Source organism: Rhinoraja longicauda, chromosome 7 (genome assembly GCF_053455715.1).
Source record: "Rhinoraja longicauda isolate Sanriku21f chromosome 7, sRhiLon1.1, whole genome shotgun sequence".
Taxonomy (NCBI): Eukaryota; Metazoa; Chordata; class Chondrichthyes; order Rajiformes; family Arhynchobatidae; genus Rhinoraja; species Rhinoraja longicauda.
Window position 1 is genome coordinate 53,941,472 of NC_135959.1, and position 18,610 is coordinate 53,960,081.

At 43.3% G+C, this 18,610-nt stretch overlaps 1 protein-coding gene across 1 annotated transcript in view; it reads right to left on the reverse strand.

The window, feature by feature from the left end:
- Positions 1-945: 945 nt before the first annotated feature.
- LOC144595293 (neuronal PAS domain-containing protein 2-like) overlaps positions 946-18,610 on the reverse strand; it is a 64,294-nt gene continuing 46,629 nt past the window's right edge. The window contains exons 15-21 of the mRNA XM_078402603.1: positions 18,298-18,348; positions 17,631-17,777; positions 14,300-14,425; positions 12,704-12,885; positions 3,936-4,028; positions 3,160-3,346; positions 946-2,642 (exon numbers count right to left, since the gene is read on the reverse strand). Coding sequence (XP_078258729.1) covers positions 2,496-2,642; positions 3,160-3,346; positions 3,936-4,028; positions 12,704-12,885; positions 14,300-14,425; positions 17,631-17,777; positions 18,298-18,348 — 933 coding nt within the window. The 3' untranslated portion in view covers positions 946-2,495. The remainder of the gene's footprint in view (positions 2,643-3,159; positions 3,347-3,935; positions 4,029-12,703; positions 12,886-14,299; positions 14,426-17,630; positions 17,778-18,297; positions 18,349-18,610) is intronic.

Sequence of the window (18,610 nt, forward strand, 5' to 3'; positions counted from 1 at the left end):
TCATGGAGTGTCTTGTATCCCTCCATTCCTTGCATGTGCCTATCTAAAAGCCTCATAAACACCACCATTATATCTGCCTCCACCACTACCCCCAGCAGTGTGTTTCAGAATCCCACCACCTTCTGTGTAAAAAAAACACCATTTACTTTAAATGTCTCTCTTACTTTAAAGCTGTGCACACTAGTCTTTGGCATTTCCACCATAGAAAAAAAAATTGACTGTCTATCCTATCTATGTTTCTAATAATTTTATATACTATCATATCTCCCCTCAACCTCCAGTGTTCCAAAGAAAACAATCCAAGTTTGTCCAACCTTTTCTTGTAAATACCCTCTAATACAGGCAGCATTCTCATAAACCTCTTCTGCAGCCTCTCTCAAACTTCCATATCCCTCCTGTAATGGGAGACCAGAACTGCATTTAATATTCCAAATGCAGCAGAACCAAAGCCGGAAATAACAGCATCATGACTTCTTGACTTTTATGCTCAGTGCCCCAACCAATGAAGGAAAACATATTATACACCCTCTTTACCACTTTATCCACTTACGTTGCTATTTTCAGGGGGCTACAGACCTGGATCCCAAGATCCCTCAGCACATCAATGCCGTAGAGGGATCAGGCTTGGTTGCATATATTTGTAACTTGGAGAGTGGGAGGGAGGGGAGGATACGATTATATTGTAATTGTATTCATAACATGGACAAATCACAAAGCCCTTTTGGGTCATGTTTTATGGATTTTGTGCATTTTAAAGAATAACAAATGTACAGGAAATGCAAGCTCACTGTATACAATATTTATACAATATTGTTACAAATATGCATAGATATATACAGCTGTCTTTTTGTGTCTTTATAAATTATTACTATTTATTACAAAATGATCACAGACAAAAATGAAATGATTTTATGCATTTTATACAAAATTAGACTAAAATCCACTTTTTTCAAAGAATCATTTATACAGAAATAACTCATATATTACATTATCTGTCTGTAGACAATTCCTTTCTCACATTTTACTTAGAGAATTTTATTTAACAAATACAGCATTAACAAAACATACAAATCAGAAAAAGTGCATGTTTCTGAAAATCATACAGCACAAAGTAAACAATTTTAAAAAAAATGTCCATTGTTGTAGAATTGATGCTTTTTAATTATTAGTTGTTACATTAAAGTTAAAATGAAAACATCCCACAGGGCTGAAAGGATTTGGCCAAAGTATGTTCCTTAAATGTACTAATTTTGTTATTTACCACAGGAAATTGTAAAATATATGTTCAATACATAACACGAACAGGGTTACATTGCAAACATAAAAGCTAAGTTTGTGCACAGGGTATATTTTTCTCACAAGGCTTGAATTCTCCCGTACTAAAATTTGCAATGCATTAACAAAATTTAGAAAAGGCATGGGGAATTACTGGCTAGCTAACTATATTTGTAGCAAATTCCTGCTATTGCAATTTTGATTGCAAAATTCCAGTAAGATTGTATATTGGAAATGCTGGTACACTTTACCCATTGTTGAATAGTCAAATGATGAGACCTGAATTTCTGAAATGTGTTGATGAGAAGCAAAGTCTTTTCCAGCTGCAGTTATAAAATTACCATCAATATGTAGAAAAATGCAACAACTGTACTATTTATGCTTGGACCATGCGTGTGAGCTGAGGAACAAGCTCAATAATCATTTCCACAAATTCAAAATGCCACTTGTATTTTAATACATTAGATGCAGCAGATGCAGTCACTTTGTATTCAAATGATCAAAACTTAAAACTGAATGATAACAATCAAACATATCATTGTGACTCATAATTCAAAACTGAAAGAACCTTTCAAATGTTTCATTCTAATTCCGCTTTCAAGGGATAGAAATGTAGTTAAAGTATGTTCTTATGATCTGTTTTGAAACTTTATATTTTAACATATTTTATTATACAGGTCCACCACCGATTTTCCAGCCTCCTTGGTTCCAGAGCCTTTCTGGATTACCCATTTTGCCAGACCAACAGAGGTCACGGCCTCCAAGAGGAATCCAATGGTACTGGAACAGTCTGCTTAGGCCGCTGAGGTGCCAAGATACTGGCCTTCAAAATCGGCCGCGGAAGTCTGCTAAGGGAACGGATCTGCCAGCTTTGGTCAGGCTGGAGTTCCAGAGCCCCGGCTACAGGGGGCAAATTCAACCCGCCAATCGGCGCAGAAGTCCCAATGAGGTTGAGATTGGCCACCTCACCTGGCCACATTTTCGGGGGGATTTCTGGGGGGGTGGGGGGAATTTCAAGTGTGCTTTTGTAATTTTGTCTGGATTAAAGGAGGTGCTGGACCACCAGTTGCCTTAAAATCCATGGTGGACCTTTCCTTACCACTAAGACAATGACAATTCAGCACATTAGCTGCTGATTCGTTAAACCAAAAGAATAAATATTGTGTTTATTCAGGGTTTGAAGTATATCTTTTTTCATCATTGAAAGACTGGTAGGTGAGTTAAATGTTTGATGACTCAGAGAGGTGCTGAACATGTGGTCTTTGCTGAGGTTGTGAATGGTATCCCATAATATCCTGTTGCTGTGAATAGGAAGGGAGTGAGAGCAGTTCTGATTGTTCATCTTGCAGGGAGCCAGATGTTTGTGTCTGTTGTAAAACAAATTCCTGATTACCAGATGTGTAATTAACCCAATTTATAATTGTACAACTGTACAAGCACATGAAACTGCCTTTTAAAACAGAATGTGTTGCAATGAACAGCACTTCAGAAATAGCTGATATAAAATAGTAAATAATAATTTAAAAATCTTTAAAGTGTAAAAGAGAAAAATGGTAATAAAAGCTGGTTGAAATCAATTGAAAGGAAACAAGTACAGCATTAAAATATTATGATAATCTTAGCAGGGCTTACAGTCTTTGCCAAACATCTCATCTGAAACTGATACATTTCTGATACAAAATGTCACTGAAATATTATGTGCTCACATCTTCAAATTGATTGTGAATTCAGTCTCCTTCTTCAGAGGTAAATAACAGCTTATGTATGGTGAAAAGAGGCATTCAAACTTATTATGGACACTGTAAGACCATTGTGATCATCAAACCTCTAAACCCAGATACAGTTTGGTTTGTTTCAGTAGCAAGATCCCCATTAATAATTTACCTGTAAGTAGTGTTGCGGCTGCTGGTGTTGAAGTTGCATAGTTTGCTGAGAGAGGGATGAATGCGGGAAAGAAAATCCTGGAGCTGTTATTATTTGACTCATAAGCACAGTATTGGAGACTATTGGCACACTATTTCTCACTGGCTGTGTTGCCAAAATTTGGGGGACCTCCTGTCCTTGTGTGTACCTGTTAGATACATTTGTGGAAAAAATATCAACATCAATAGATTGTAAGGTAATGGACTAGATCACTTTAAGTATTTAAAGATGAAATTTTGCCAGTCATGAATCACAATTCGTTGAACTCATTGGTAAAACGATGGCTGTTACTGAGTCATTAGATCATAGCCATTTCTGGATAATAAATACTTGATAATGAGTCTGATCCACCAGCTATTCTTTGTTTTCCTGTGCAATACCTATCTATCTGTGCCTTGCATTATCATCATTCATCATTTATGTACACTCCTGTCTTTCATTCTTTTCAAGACCTTTTTTTCCCGTTCCTCCACCCCTTTCAACAATTTCTTACTTGTTTCAAACATTTCTTGAACAATATATCTTGATTTTACAAAGCCCAAATTATTAGCTATTTATTTCTCCTTTGTACGGATATGATCAATCAAGATCGAATTAGGTTTCTATAAATATTGGAATTCACATTTGCCTTAGATAAATGTCTATTTTTCCAGATGACAATGTCAGAAAATGAACGGTCACAGAGCGACAACACAAGGTTTAGCCACAATGGGAACCGACACTTAGATTTGACATACTTAGCTTGTTGTCCTGTGGTATTGAACTCCATGGGTTGTCTTGTGTGACAGGTAATGGGCATCATTGGTTGAATAGGTTGACTCAGTAGCATTCTTTAAACAGAAATAAAATTAGTTAATAGCTCACATGGTCATTTCCTAAGTATGTTTTTTTCCAGCTAGGTGCTACTTCAAATACACCAGATGAATAGATTGATAGTTGCAAACATACATCATGTTCTCAAATATTCTCTCCACATATAGAAACTCTAATTGATTAATTATGAGATCAATCAAGCTAAAATAGGTTTGATGAAACTGAGATTAGATGCTAGTCCACTCATGCTGCCGTTATATTTTTAAATGCTATGTATAATTGTATTGCCGAAGATAAACCACAGAGCAGATTTTCAACAATAACAGAAAATGCTGAGAAAAAGCTCAGCAGGTCAGGCAGCCTTTATGGAAAGAAAAACACTTAACATCTGTGACCCTTTGTCAGAATTTAATAAATTTTCACCATAGTTATATCCCATTAATATGTAAAACTGGATGCATGGGTGAAAATCACATTCACATCTGGCTCAGAAAGTCCCTGCCAAGGATGTCTGGAGTTTTAATATCAATATATTAACACAACTCAAACAGAGCAGTAATGGAGAGACAATATTTCCTAGATTTTATGTCAGAAATAGAAAAATCACAATACTTGCTGTGCAGGGCTAAGCTTCTGAATGCAACTCCAAAATTAACTTTTTAGATCTTATTTTCAATTGTTTATTCTTGCATGGTTTTTTTTGGTTAAGAGTCTGTGATAAATGTTGCAATTACCATTGCAGTTGCATTGCAGTCACATTGTGAAAATAATTAGCAGAAAATGTGAACTGGGCTTAATACTGCCATGTCAAGGATAAAATTAAATAAAAATAACGTGCTGTGAGTATATTTAAACATTCTTGTCCAGCATTGATATCTGCACCAACTAATTCTTCAATGATGAAGGTCAACTGACGTAATGAACACACTGAAAGGCAACAACACAAATCCCATTGACTTCTGCTATGACAACTGCCTCTGAAAATGGCATCATATTATGGCGAGTCCGAAACTTGTTGGTTGTAGAAGAAGTTTATTGCAGCCGCAATATTCGAATCCAGAGTTAAACAACAAGGTAAAGGACAACCATCACAAACTTACTGTCTTCTTCGAAGACTTCGCCGAACTGACTAAATCGGGCGCCAAACGCGCACATGACATCGCTGGCCAATCAGCGATGTCGCTCCCTGGACCAATCCCCATGGTCGCGTTCCCACGTGACCTCGCTGGCCAATCCGAGGGTTCGACGACCTGGACCATTCTCTATGGTCGCTACATGACCCCCCCCAGAACCCGAGGTGCGGAACCTAGCAAGGAGCCGGATTTCGCGACCATAACGAGTACGGAGAGGGACAGCCTGAACCACAGGAGCCGGGGGTTCCGGACTTGGCGGAACAGCCGGAACGGGAGGTCCTGGAGGAACTACCGGAACGGGGGGTCCTGGAGGAGCTGCCGGAACGGGGGGTCCTGGAGGAGCTGCCGGAACGGGGGGTCCTGGAGGGACTGTCGGAACGGGGGGTCCTGGACTGAGCGGAACTAACGGAGGTCGGCCTCTCCTAGGGGTTTGACCGACCAGGACTGGTTGATCCGGATCCAAATGGGCAGGTTTAAGCCGGGACACCGAGACGAGCTCACTCTTGCCGCCCATGTCTAAGGTGAAGGTAGCCGTTCCCTTACGCAAAACCCGGAACGGCCCTTGATAGACCCTCTGCAACGGGGCGCGATGGGAATCTTTTCGCAGAAAAACGAACTCACAGTCCTTCAGGGAAGGCGGTTCATGTACCATGGGACACCCATGACGTGAAGTCGGAACTGGAGCCAGGGAGCCCACCCGTTCCCGGAGAGACGCTAACACTGATGGGACTGTAGGCAGCTGGTCTGAAGGGTCCGGAAACAGATCTCCGGGTACTCGAAGTGTCGAGCCATATACTAGCTCTGCGGACGACGCACCGAGATCTAGCTTGGGAGCAGTCTGGATGCCCAACAGAACCCAAGGGAGCTGGTCTACCCAGTCCGGGCCTTCAAGCCTTGCACTGAGGGACGCCTTAAGTTGGCGGTGGAACCTTTCTACGAGTCCATTTGCCTGGGGGTGATATGCAGTCGTGGGTTGTAACTTGGACCCGTACAGTTCTGCAAGCGCGGCCCAGAGGGACGAAGTGAACTGTGGCCCTCTGTCAGTGGTAATAACTGCCGGGACCCCGAAACGAGCTACCCAATGAAGGGCCAAAGTCCTAGCACAAGACGCTGACGAAATATCAAACAATGGGAAAGCCTCTGGCCACCGGGTGAACCGATCCACCACCGTGAGGAGGTGGGTGTAGCCCCGGGAGGAAGGCAAGGGCCCGACCAAATCCACGTGGATGTGGAAAAAACGAACAGCCGGGACCTCGAAATCCTGTGCGGGGGGCTGGACGTGGCGCTGGACTTTAGCGGTCTGACAGGGCACGCAGGAACGTGCCCACCCCGCTACCTGTTTCCGTAGGCCATGCCAGACAAACCTCGCTGCTACCAAGGCAGAGGTGGAACGGATGGACGGGTGCGCCAGCCCATGAATGGCATCGAAAACCCGGCGCTGAAGGGAGGGCGGTACTACCGGCCTGGGACGGGGAAGAGAAACATCGCACCAGACTTTTGTGCCCGCCGACCCACAAGCTACCTGGGCGAACTTCAATCCCGAAGTGGTGGACCGGTAAGCCGAAACGGTATCCGCCAGAAGCTGTGCCTCCGCAAGCTCCTGGGGATCCACTTCGCAGTCCACCGCCGAAATAGGGGGTCTAGACAGGGCGTCAGCAACGGCATTAAGCTTACCCGCGACATGACGGACATCGGTGGTAAATTCGGAGATAGCAGTCAGGTGCCGCTGCTGGCGGGCCGACCATGGGTCAGACAATTTCAAAAAAGCAAATGTTAATGGTTTGTGGTCCGTAAAGGCCACAAATGGGCGGCCCTCGAGGAAGTACCTGAAATGACGAACAGCTAAATAGAGAGCCAGAAGCTCTCGGTCAAATGCGCTATACTTCAGCTCGGCCGAATTTAGTTGCCGGCTGAAAAACGCTAAAGGCTGCCAACGGCCACCGACCTGCTGCTCCAGAACCCCGCCCACCGCCACGTCAGAGGCGTCAACCGTCAGGGCCGTGGGGGCGGAGGGGCTCGGATGGACCAACATGGTGGTGTCTGCCAAGGCTGCCTTAGCTGCTGTAAAAGCCGACTCTGCGGTCGGGGACCATATCAACTCTACCGGATTCCCTGCCAGGCATTGGAAAAGTGGGCGCATGACTCGCGCAGCTGCCGGAACGAACCTATGGTAGAAATTAACCATGCCTACGAACTCCTGTAGCCCTTTTACTGTGGTGGGCCTGGGAAATGCCCGGATAGCCTCCACCTTCTCGGGCAAAGGGGAGGCGCCGGCAGGGGTAATTCTGTGCCCTAGGAAATCAAGAGCAGGAAAGCCGAATTGACATTTGGAGGGTTGGATAATGAGCCCGTGGTCTTGGAGCCGCTGGAACACGGTCCGCAAATGGGCCTGGTGTTCCTGCACTGAGGGGCTGGCGACCAGGATGTCGTCTAAATAAATAAACACAAAGGGTAAACCCCGGCCCACGCGGTCCATCAGTCGCTGGAAAGCCTGTGCCGCGTTCTTTAAACCGAAGGGCATACGCAACCATTCAAACAACCCGAACGGAGTAATTGTTGCAGTTTTCTGTATGTCCTCCGGTCGCACCGGAATCTGATGGTATCCTCGCACCAAATCGATTTTGGAAAACACCACCGCTCCTTCCAGCCCAGATGAAAAATCCTGTAGGTGCGGTATGGGGTAGCGATCAGCCGTGGTGACAGCATTGAGACGCCGATAATCGCCACATGGTCTCCACCCCCCAGATGCCTTGGAGACCATATGTAACGGCGAGGCCCACGGGCTGTCAGACTGACGGACAATTCCCATTTCCTCCATTTTCCTGAACTCCGCCCGTGCCACCACCAGTTTGTCTGGCGGTAGTCTCCTGGCCCGAGCGAAAACGGGAGGGCCTTCGGTGCGGATGTGATGGACCACGCCGTGCTTGGCCGAAGGCGTGTCAAAACGTTGGATGAGCAGCTCTGGAAACTCTGCCAGAATCGCAGCATACGAGTCGGGGGCCGCGACGACGGCCTGGACAGTAGGGCTGGGCGAGGAGGCGATTGTCGGAGCGACGTGCTCATCTTCGGCGGAGGGTCGGAGGTCGTTACCGCGGACATCAGGAACCAGTGAAAAAGCCCAGAGAAAATCTGCGCCCAGGATCGCTTGTTTGACGTCGGCTATGATGAATGGCCATTCGTACGTGCGGAGGCCTAACACAAGGGACATCTTCCGTGTACCGAAAGTGCGAATTGGGCTGCCATTAACCGGGATGAGGGTGGGACCTGTCTTACCCGATCTGGTTTCGAGGTCGGTCGGCGGCACTATGCTGACGATGGCTCCCGTGTCTACCAAAAATTCGGTGTCCGTGAATCGATCATGGACATAGAGGCGCCGGTTCTGGCCAATCGTAACTGCCCCTATGTACGATCGGCCTAGGCATTTCCCGCGAAGGTACAAGGCAAACGGCAGTTGCGGGATTCGTTACCCCATCGTAGGTGATAATAGCACCAGCCGCGCTTGTGCGGATCTTTTTGGCGGGCTTTCGGAGAATTGGCGGGAGATGTGGCGCCATCTTGCCGTCGCTGTGGCGTGGTCACTGATGTCGAGACCTTGTTGATCGAACCACTTGCCTTGTTTTTTGCCGCTATGAGCGCGTCCGCTTTCGCTGCATATGCTTCGGGGTCCTTAAAAGACCAATCCGTGAGCAGCAGTCGGACATCCTCGGGAAGTTTCTCGCGGAATGCCTGTTCGAACATAGGGCAGTCCATATGCTCACCGGCTAGCATCATCATTTCGGACATGAGGACGGAAGGCAGTTGATCTCCAAGATCCGGTAGGTGCAGAAGTCTTGCCGCACCACCATGCTTATTAAACCCGAAGATTCGCAGTAATACTTTCTTCATGGCCTCGTACTTGTTTTCCGCAGGTGGATCCACGATGAACCGCATCACGCGCTTGGTTGTGTCCGGCGATAGGGCGCTGACGAGGTAGTAGTACATCGTGGATTCGTCCGACACCTTCTTTATATGAAATTGAGCTTCGGTGTGGATAAACCAAGCTTGCGGTGCGTGCGTCCAAAACAACGGAAGATGAACGCTTGCCGCGCTTGACTCCGGTGTGCCCGGCGCGGTCATCGTCAACGAGGCGTCGGGTTCCTGCTTATTCGGTGATCGTCCAGATCACGTCGGGGTCACCAATATGGCGAGTCCGAAACTTGTTGGTTGTAGAAGAAGTTTATTGCAGCCGCAATATTCGAATACAGAGTTAAACAACAAGGTAAAGGACAACCATCACAAACTTACTGTCTTCTTCGAAGACTTCGCCGAACTGACTAAATCGGGCGCCAAACGCGCACATGACATCGCTGGCCAATCAGCGATGTCGCTCCCTGGACCAATCCCCATGGTCGCGTTCCCACGTGACCTCGCTGGCCAATCCGAGGGTTCGACGACCTGGACCATTCTCTATGGTCGCTACAATATCATGAATTTGAACAAATCAGTTTAAATTTATTTTGCAAAAAGCACATTGGTTAGCAAATATTAATGGACAGGCAGCAGAAAATATCTTGGGCTTGCACTTAATCATGATTCTCAAAAAACTCTCTTGATGCTTTTTGCCGAAATCTAATCCTGCAATTAAATCTGAACCATGGATTGCAGAAAAAAATCTGTTTCAGCTATTTTCTTGAACTTGTGCAACTAAATCAACAAGTTGAAAAAATACCTCTTCAATAGGTTTAACAAAGTGGAGAGAAATGGGAAACATTTATAAAGCATTTGACACAGAGGGTGGTGGATACATGGATCAAGCTGCCAGCGATGGTAGTTGAGGTAGGTACTATATCAACATTTAAAAGACACGCAGACAGGTGCATAGATAGGAAAGATTTAGGGGTATGGACCAAAAGCAGCAGGTGGACCAGCGTAGATGGGACATCTTGGTTGGCATGGCGAAGCTGGGCCAAAGGGCCTGTTTTGTTGTCTGACTCTATGTACCTAGTAACACTGATTTTGAGTAGCAAATCATTGAATCACATCTGCCTATAGACAGGCTTATCTTAGGGTTTCACGGTTATGTACTGTAAATTGCTGAAAGTTACAGCTGGTCATAGTGCACTGAGAGAAAGTGGGCATCAGTGGTCTAAATGAACTGGAAAAATAACTGCATCATCTTAATAGAAATGAAGGTCTAAGATGTAAGTGAAAGTTAGCGTGGCTGAATTTAATGGATTCAAGTGCAGGAAGATAAAGAGAAGGAACGAAAGATTTAATTCAGATAAAGACATGGGAAAGTTATTAAAAAGATTAAACTAGGTGTTTTCGGAATCTCTAACAATCCAGTAATTCTTGCAAACTTCTGCACCATAGAAAGCATACTGTCAGGTTGCATCACAGCTTGGTTTGGGAACAACTCTGCCCAAGACAACAAGGTATTGCAGAGAGTTGTAGATGTACCCCAGTCCATTACATAAACCAGACTTGACACCATCTACACTTCATGTTGCCGTGGAAAAGCAGCTGACATAAAGTCTTGTCCTACCCTGGTCATTCCTTCCTTCCCTGCTTCCGTCTGCCAGGAGGCCCAGAAACTTGAAAGCTTGCACTACCAGACTCAGGAATAGTTTCTTCCCCTCTGCTATCAGGCTTCTGAACAGCCTTTCTATTAGTTAGGGTATTGTTCGATTCACCTCTGACGCCGTTGGACTTTGTCTAAGGAACTGCTGCATTACAGTGCGCTACAATGCTGAGAACTATATTCTGCACTCTGTGCGTTCCCCTATGCTCTATCTATTTACATGTTTCAACAGATTGTATCTAAGTATAGTATATCTGAGCTGCTTGGATAGCATGCAAAATAAAGCTTTCACTGAACCTGGACATGTGACAATAATAAACCTAAACCAAGACTCCTCTCCATAGAGTCCGTATTTCCCTTCCTCCAGTCCTACAGGCCGCTTCTGCCTAACCCATTCCTTGAAATTGCAGGGAGGAGTATGCTCATTCTATACTATTCCTGTGTGCATTATACCATTGACCTAAGAATGAGGTGGTAATGCTGGTAAATGGGATGATTTTGGCCATTACTACTGAGGCCTACTTCACCTTCTTCCATCAGGTCCATTTCCCTCTTTAAGGTCCCTCCTTCTGGGGTTTGTAACAATATCAAAAATACAGGATGACATGGACAATCCCTTATCCCCCAAGCATCTCTGAAACTCAGCTTTTTAACCTCTGTTTAGATAAAACAGTAGTCCAAATACTGGCTAAAGGTTTGAATTTCTGAGTCTGGAGCCAAGGGGTCCTGGCTCGAAGAGTCGTGGGGATATGGAACTTACTGCGTGAATGGGTAGCAGAGATCCTTCTCGCGTTTGAGTCTTTTACCCAGAGAAGGGGAACCAAGAACCAAAGGACATAGGTTTAAGGTGAGAGGGGAAAGATTTAATAGGAACCTGAGGGGCAACCTTTTCACACATAGGATGGTGGGTATATGGAAAGAGCCGTTAGATGAGGTAGTTGAGGCAGGTACTATCACAACATATAAAATACCTTTGGAAATGTATATAGATAAGAAAGGTTTAGAGGGAGATGGGTGAAATGCGAGCAGGTGAGACCGGTGCAGACGGGACATCTTGGTTTGCATAGGCAAGTTAGACCAAAGGGCCTGTTTCTATGCTGCCTGACTCTATGATATCTGGATGAGTACTTGAAAAGCTATAACTTGCAAGACTATAAATAGGGGCCAAACATGCTAGTTTTTTGGGGGAAAAAATGATATTGTAATGTAATCAATGTCAAAATATTTTTATTTCGCCACTTTAACCACACCTTGTTTTTATATATTATTATTTATTCGCTCTTAATTATATGCATAATTTAGGTTTGCTTTATTTAGGTTGGCGTTACGTTGCAAAGCCTCTTTTAATGAGACTTCATCTATGATTTCCTTTGAAAACCCTAATTAATTATCTGATGATGGGAAAAACAAGATAACTCTACTTTGGCCACTACATTATTCACACAGACCCAAACATGGACTACAAAATGACTGAGAAAAAGGGGAGCAGTGAAAAAAAAAGACAGGAGGCCAATGCAGCTAAATGTGTGGAAATAACTAATTTATTCTGCTCTCATCTATTAAGTCTATACCTGACCTGTAAAAGACAACACACCGCTGGCAGAAAATATTTTGCAAGGGGTAAATGCTGTTATTGAAAAATATAAGCTAGAAAAGGATGAAAAATAATAGCCTGAAAATGGGCTTTTGTACTTGAAACCCCATACAAATTTTAGACCTAGTCTGTAACTGGCTAAGGTCAAAGAGTTAAAATAATCTAGATTGCTTCAATTTTGGTCAGCTTGGAAATAGAATCATGGACTGTAGGGGCAGGAGATGGCCAATTGGCCTGCTCCACCATTCAACACAATTGTGGCTGATCATCGGCAGCAGTGACCATTTTACCTTTGCCAAAGATTCCTTTAGCAATGAAAGGACAAAAGTTCTCACTGTGTGCTGTAAATCTCTATAAATCTGTGGTTCATTGATTGTAATTCTAGAAAATAACAATTGCTTTTACCTTAAGTGCCCATCTTGATTGAAGTTGGAACTTGATTGACCAACAGTGCCTTCTCTCTGGAGCGTCATTGTGGGAGTCTGAGAGATCATCATAGGGCTGCTCAAGTGTAATGCCAGGTTACCAGATGACTGGTTGGAGAGGGGAGTACGTATGATCTGTCCACCAAGCATGCTTTTAACATCCTGTAAAAACATTTGGAAGCATTGGTTTTCTTGCCAAAAGAGATCATTTAATTCCAAACCCAATGGATCAGATTCCCGTGGTCACACATCTGGATCCCAAACACCTTTGGGCTCACTCCCCATGATATAGAGCACATGAGAAGGAGACAGACAGCACCTATTCTTTTTCTCCAGAGAAGCTGCCTGACCCACTGAGTTACTCCAGCATTTTGTGTCTATCGTCAGACAGCATAAACTGATGCCCCACCATTGGACTTCCCAGATAACTTAGTGGCAGTTCATGAATGAATGAATGAATGAATAAGTTTATTGGCCATGTGCATATACAAGGAATGTGCCTTAGTGCTCCGCTCACAAATGACAACACAAACATACAGTGAACAATTAAGAATAAAGCATAAACACATCAAAACAATAAGGATTCATGATGTCAGAAAGACTTTTCTGACAATCTAGAGACAATGAAAATGCTTTCAAATTATAAAAATAAAAAAAATACCTTTGAAAAACTTATTTGAAAGCACAATTATATCATGTCAATTAATTGAAAACATAATATTAACAGCTATGAAGTTTTAAAAAACCCCCTTAACAATGAAAATTGGCAACTCCATTGAATGGTGTCACTTTTCGTATACCAACTGTGACAAGCATAACGTTAAGTGGTGAATCCAGGACGTTCCATACTTCCGCAATGCAGTGATAGAAGTCCATAATCCACTCTGGTATGTACACTGTAACCAGCCAACAATTCTCGGCCGACCTGCCTGAGTAGCCATCAGCACAATCTGGCCTCCAGCCGACCACATTGAAGTTTTAAAAGCATGTATAACTTCATTCCATAAGAAAATTAAAAATCTAAATGATTTATTTAATGAACAATCTCGATTTAATGTAAAACTTTAAAAATGTTATACCATTATTACTGTGCATCTCCTGAAATTACATAGCTTGCTATGCCATATTTTTATTCATTCATGCTCACCACTGCACGTTTACCAGATTGTTGGGTCTGCTCATTTGCCTCGTCATTCCATTCAAATTTACATCTTGAAAACAGATTACTCAGTCATATTCTCTACACAGGATTCTTCCCATTTTGTCCTACCTTTCCTATTTTTTTCCATCTTGTACTTATGTATTCTAATAAATCAATTTGCACTTTTTACCCCAGTCAATCCATTGGGTAGTAAGCTCCGCTGGAGAAGCATCAACATAAATCAACATAAATCATTTGTAAAGTGGTAGTAATTTTCTCAGGAGCATCTCCCGAGATGCTGCCTGACCTGCTGAGTTACTCCAGCATTTTGTGAATAAAAACCACTTTATGGTGATAAGCTATGAGTTCAGCTTGTTTATGAATGTTTACTTGTTTCCCTATGAATCTGTTACAAATACATCTAATTACTGGTACCTGTATCTGTTTATCATGAGTATCCTGGTTTTGCACCATTACATCCATTTGTTGCTGTTTTTGCTGTTGTGACTCTTGGTGTTGCAATGAACCAAAATTGATTGAAACTGGCTGTTGCAGGAATAACTGAAAGGAATAAAAGCAAGATAAAACATAGTATTTTCAACCTTTAGTGACATGTTTGAATCTTAGCTGCTGAATTTGAGGGGCAAGGATAATTCTGTGATCTTACACTTCACAAAATCTCTGACAATCTGGGAAACTGTACCTTAAAAATATTGTGTAAGAAGGAACTGCAATTGCTGGTTTAAACCGAAGATAGACACAAAATGCTGGAGTAACTCAGTGGGACAGGCAGCATCTCTGGAAAGAAGGAATGCATGATGTTTTGGGCAAGACCCTTCTTCATTTCTTCTTTCCAGAGATGATGCCTGTCCCGCTGAGTTACTCTAGCATTTTGTGTCTATCCTTAAAAATATTGCCTGATCAAACATTCAGTTCCAGTTGCTTACAGTGATCTCAGCTGCTGCTTCTTGTGGTAGGAATCAGGGGGAATAAGACACAGCCTCAAAAGAAGCATCTCCAAGGCAGGCACAATATAGTGGCATAAAAAACTGCCACTGAGGAGAGGGAAAGCAAGAGATGGGCGGGGTAGGGTGAGGTGTGGATCATGAACCCGTCATACTGTTCTCACCTTACAATCATCAGGGCAGATAGAGTCTAATGCCACAAGTTGCTCCAAGCCACTGTGAAACACAAAATTTATCCCTGCAGAGATTGTAGCACGTATTTCTGTTATGCATAGTGACAATGAACACAGTGAAACCCAATATGGTATCTACAATCCACAAAGCATTAAGATCTCAGGCAGACCATTGCAGGTAACAGTGTCACAGTATGGATCCTTTAATATGCAACTTGCTGCAGGACTTGCTCCTACTGTATTTTACTGGAACTAATAATAGAGTAAGTTGTACATTGTGGCAGCAGTTGCGAGTGATAAAGCAGAGACGATAGTGCATGAATGACTAGAAAAGTATCAGCAGTGCTTAGATATAACATATCCAGAAATGCACAGTCCAAACTCACAATGGGAGGGTTTTCAATAGGACATGGTGCTGAGCAGATGTAATATGTGCCAAACAGACTCTGTGTCTCTCTCTCTCTCTTTCGTATGTCAACTACAACAATCAAAAGTGGCAATTGGTGAGGTAAGTCTCTAATTGGGGGTCATCAATTATATAGTGGGCAGGAAGGTCCTGTCACAGCCCATTCCTTTAGGACATGTTTGTTGGTCTGTACTTGACCACAAGGGCAGAGGTCAGTGTCTGCCCCATCTTTTCATGTTGGCTGTAAAACGACCAGCACCAGTTCGTAGCCTGTTCAGTTGAACCCAGGCCTTCCTGCGGAGGTTGTTGCCTGGAGGGTGTGTTGACCAGGTCTCAAAGTATGACTAGAGTCCTTCTGGGACAGCTAGTGCTGCATTGCTCACTGCATCCAGACTCTCCATGTATGGGCGCAGAGGCTTCCGTGAGCGCAACCAACATGGGGCCTCCTTCTCATAGAGGATGTCATGCAGGTGGTTAGGCTGAGCAACCTTCTGATGCAGTCGTCCACAGATGTTATCACGACGGGCTTGGGGTGGTTGAATCCCAGAAAGAAATGGTAAGTGACTCAGTGGGGTGCAGTGGATGCAGCCTGGGATGATCCTCATTGTTTCATGTAGGGGCACATCCAGTCTGCGAGTGTGAGTGCTCTGTGTCCATATCGGTCGGTGCACAGTATTCTGCAGGTGCATGTGCTAGGGCCATTACCAAAGTTTTCAGGATGCTGAAGGATGCACCCCAGTTTGTGCTAGCAAGGCGCCTGACTAAGGATACTCTAGCACAAACTTTGCTCTTCAGCTTCATCAGATGGCTTTTGTAGGTGGGGCTGCAATCTAGTTTGACGCCAAGGTATGAGGGGTTTGGGTCAAAGTTGAGAAAGTTGACTGAGTCTAGCTGCACCTTAAGACGGTAGTTCGCCAGTTTATTTCTAAGGTGAAATATTGATGACACTGTCTTCGTGGTAGATAGCTTCAGCCTCCAGGTTTCCAGGTACCTACATATGGCACCCATGTCAGCAGAGAGCTTTTCTTCCACCTCCTTAACATGCGTGAACGATATTGTGAGGGCGACGTCATCGGCCGTACATGTACCATTTGGCTGAGGTGGCTGGAAAGTCAGAAGTGTAGATGTTATACAGGGTCGGTGCAAGGACCGAACCCTGAGCGACACCATTGGGGTGGGAGCTGCTTTACGTCCTCGTCGTCCACCCTGGGTAGTTCTACAGAACTGGCAACATTTGCAGCAAAGCGTCAACTACGATCACAGACTCTGTGTGATCTGTAATAAATAAACTGTCAGAAATGGGTCTAGTTTCCAGACAAAAGTGTGACTGCCCACAGGATGAAATAACATATGAACTTCAAAATAACTAGAACTGGAAGAGAAATTACCAATTCAAGGATTATGCATATTTTATTAATTTTTAGTCTCGATCAGTAGAAGCTTCTTTGCCTCTGTTTGTGGGCTTTTGTTTCAACACATCATCCATGTCTATACTCCAGTCCTATACTGAGGTTGCTGCACTGTTAGAGATACTCATGACTGCCTTTCATTTGAGAGGTTAAATTATATCCCCATCAGTGTTCACAAGTAAAAAAATCATGATACTAGTTTGAAAAAAAGCAGAGTGATAGTCCTAGTGAGGGATATGGGCCAAAAGCAGGCAAATGGTAAATTGTTACTCCTGAACAAAGGGTGACAATAGACAATAGACAATAGGTGCAGGAGTAGGCCATTCGGCCCTTCGAGCCAACACCACCATTCAATGTGATCATGGCTGATCATTCTCAATCAGTACCCCGTTCCTGCCTTCTCCCCATACCCCCTGACTCCGCTATCCTTAAGAGCTCTATCTAACTCTCTCTTGAATGCATTCAGAGAATTGGCCTCCACTGCCTTCTGAGGCAGAGAATTCCACAGATAGGGTCTAACTCTGAAACTCATGGATAAGCTTCCCGGATGTTTCATTTGGAGTTTCCATTCATTCACCATTCTCCTTTCTAACAGCTGCAGGATTGCAAAGCACAAAGGAAACTTCTTACCCAACCTTCGTACTGAATCTAACCTGTTCTGATGTATTATTTAAACTGTAATTATTTTCTTTCCTAATATGCAAACAAAAAACTTGATCTTGAAGCAGGTAAAGCAGATATAAAATAAACCACTGGTCCAATAATGCACCATTTATTTCACTACATAAATAAAGAAAAGTTGTGTATTTTCACCTGTAAACTTGAGCTATCCACCATGCACAGTTGTTCCTGAATTTTTTGGAGTTCTTCTTGCTGCCACGTGATGTTAGCTTGGAGAATACGAGTCCGTTGCTCTAACTGGCCCTTAAGCGATTGAATCACATCAAACTGTGCTGAGAACTGGGACATTGAACAATATATATTGTTTGAAAATGTTCATTATTAAATCTGATACATTTTATGTTAGGCAGCCATGTCAACAAGTACAATTCTCAATCGAGTCAGAAATAAGTTGAAAATACACACTCATAACTACCATTTACTCTGGCAAGCCATTTGCTTAATGTCAAGACAGGATCTCAAAAAAATACTTTTATGGTTCTGCATTAGAGGACACCAGGTGATATGGAGGGATATGGATCATGTGCAGGAAAATGAGATTAGTTTAACTTGGTATTACCACAGGTCTCGTGGGCTAAAGGGCCTTTGGAATTACTCACTCAAGTAGGGAACATGATCAAGGTGAGGATTCAAATAAAAAAGAATAAGAAATGTTCAAAAATTAATTTAAAGCCATGTGTACATATATGATTTCATTCTTGTTTGACATGTGTATCAATGTGGTTGAACGCAATGGACAAAAGTACACTGAAATGAAAATACATTCATACAATTAAATGAAGTGTATTCACTTACTAACCTGTGTCATTGATGAAGGCTGAGAGACTGCTGTCGCCTGGGGCAATAATGGCTGCAAAAGTAAATCAAGAGGTGGATCGATCCAATGTTAAAAACGCTCTAGATTAAAATAATTCTGATTTTTAATACAAAGCAAGAGATGGCTTAGTGGTAGCTACCAGTTTAATCAAAAACAGTGTTGTATTTTCTGTAAAGATAATTTATGTCACAAGATATCAATATTTTGCAGGAAGAGCAGGGAAACATAATTGTCAGAAATAAACCTAGTAATTATGTAGAAAATAAAATAAAATGCAAGAGCTAAAACAAAACAA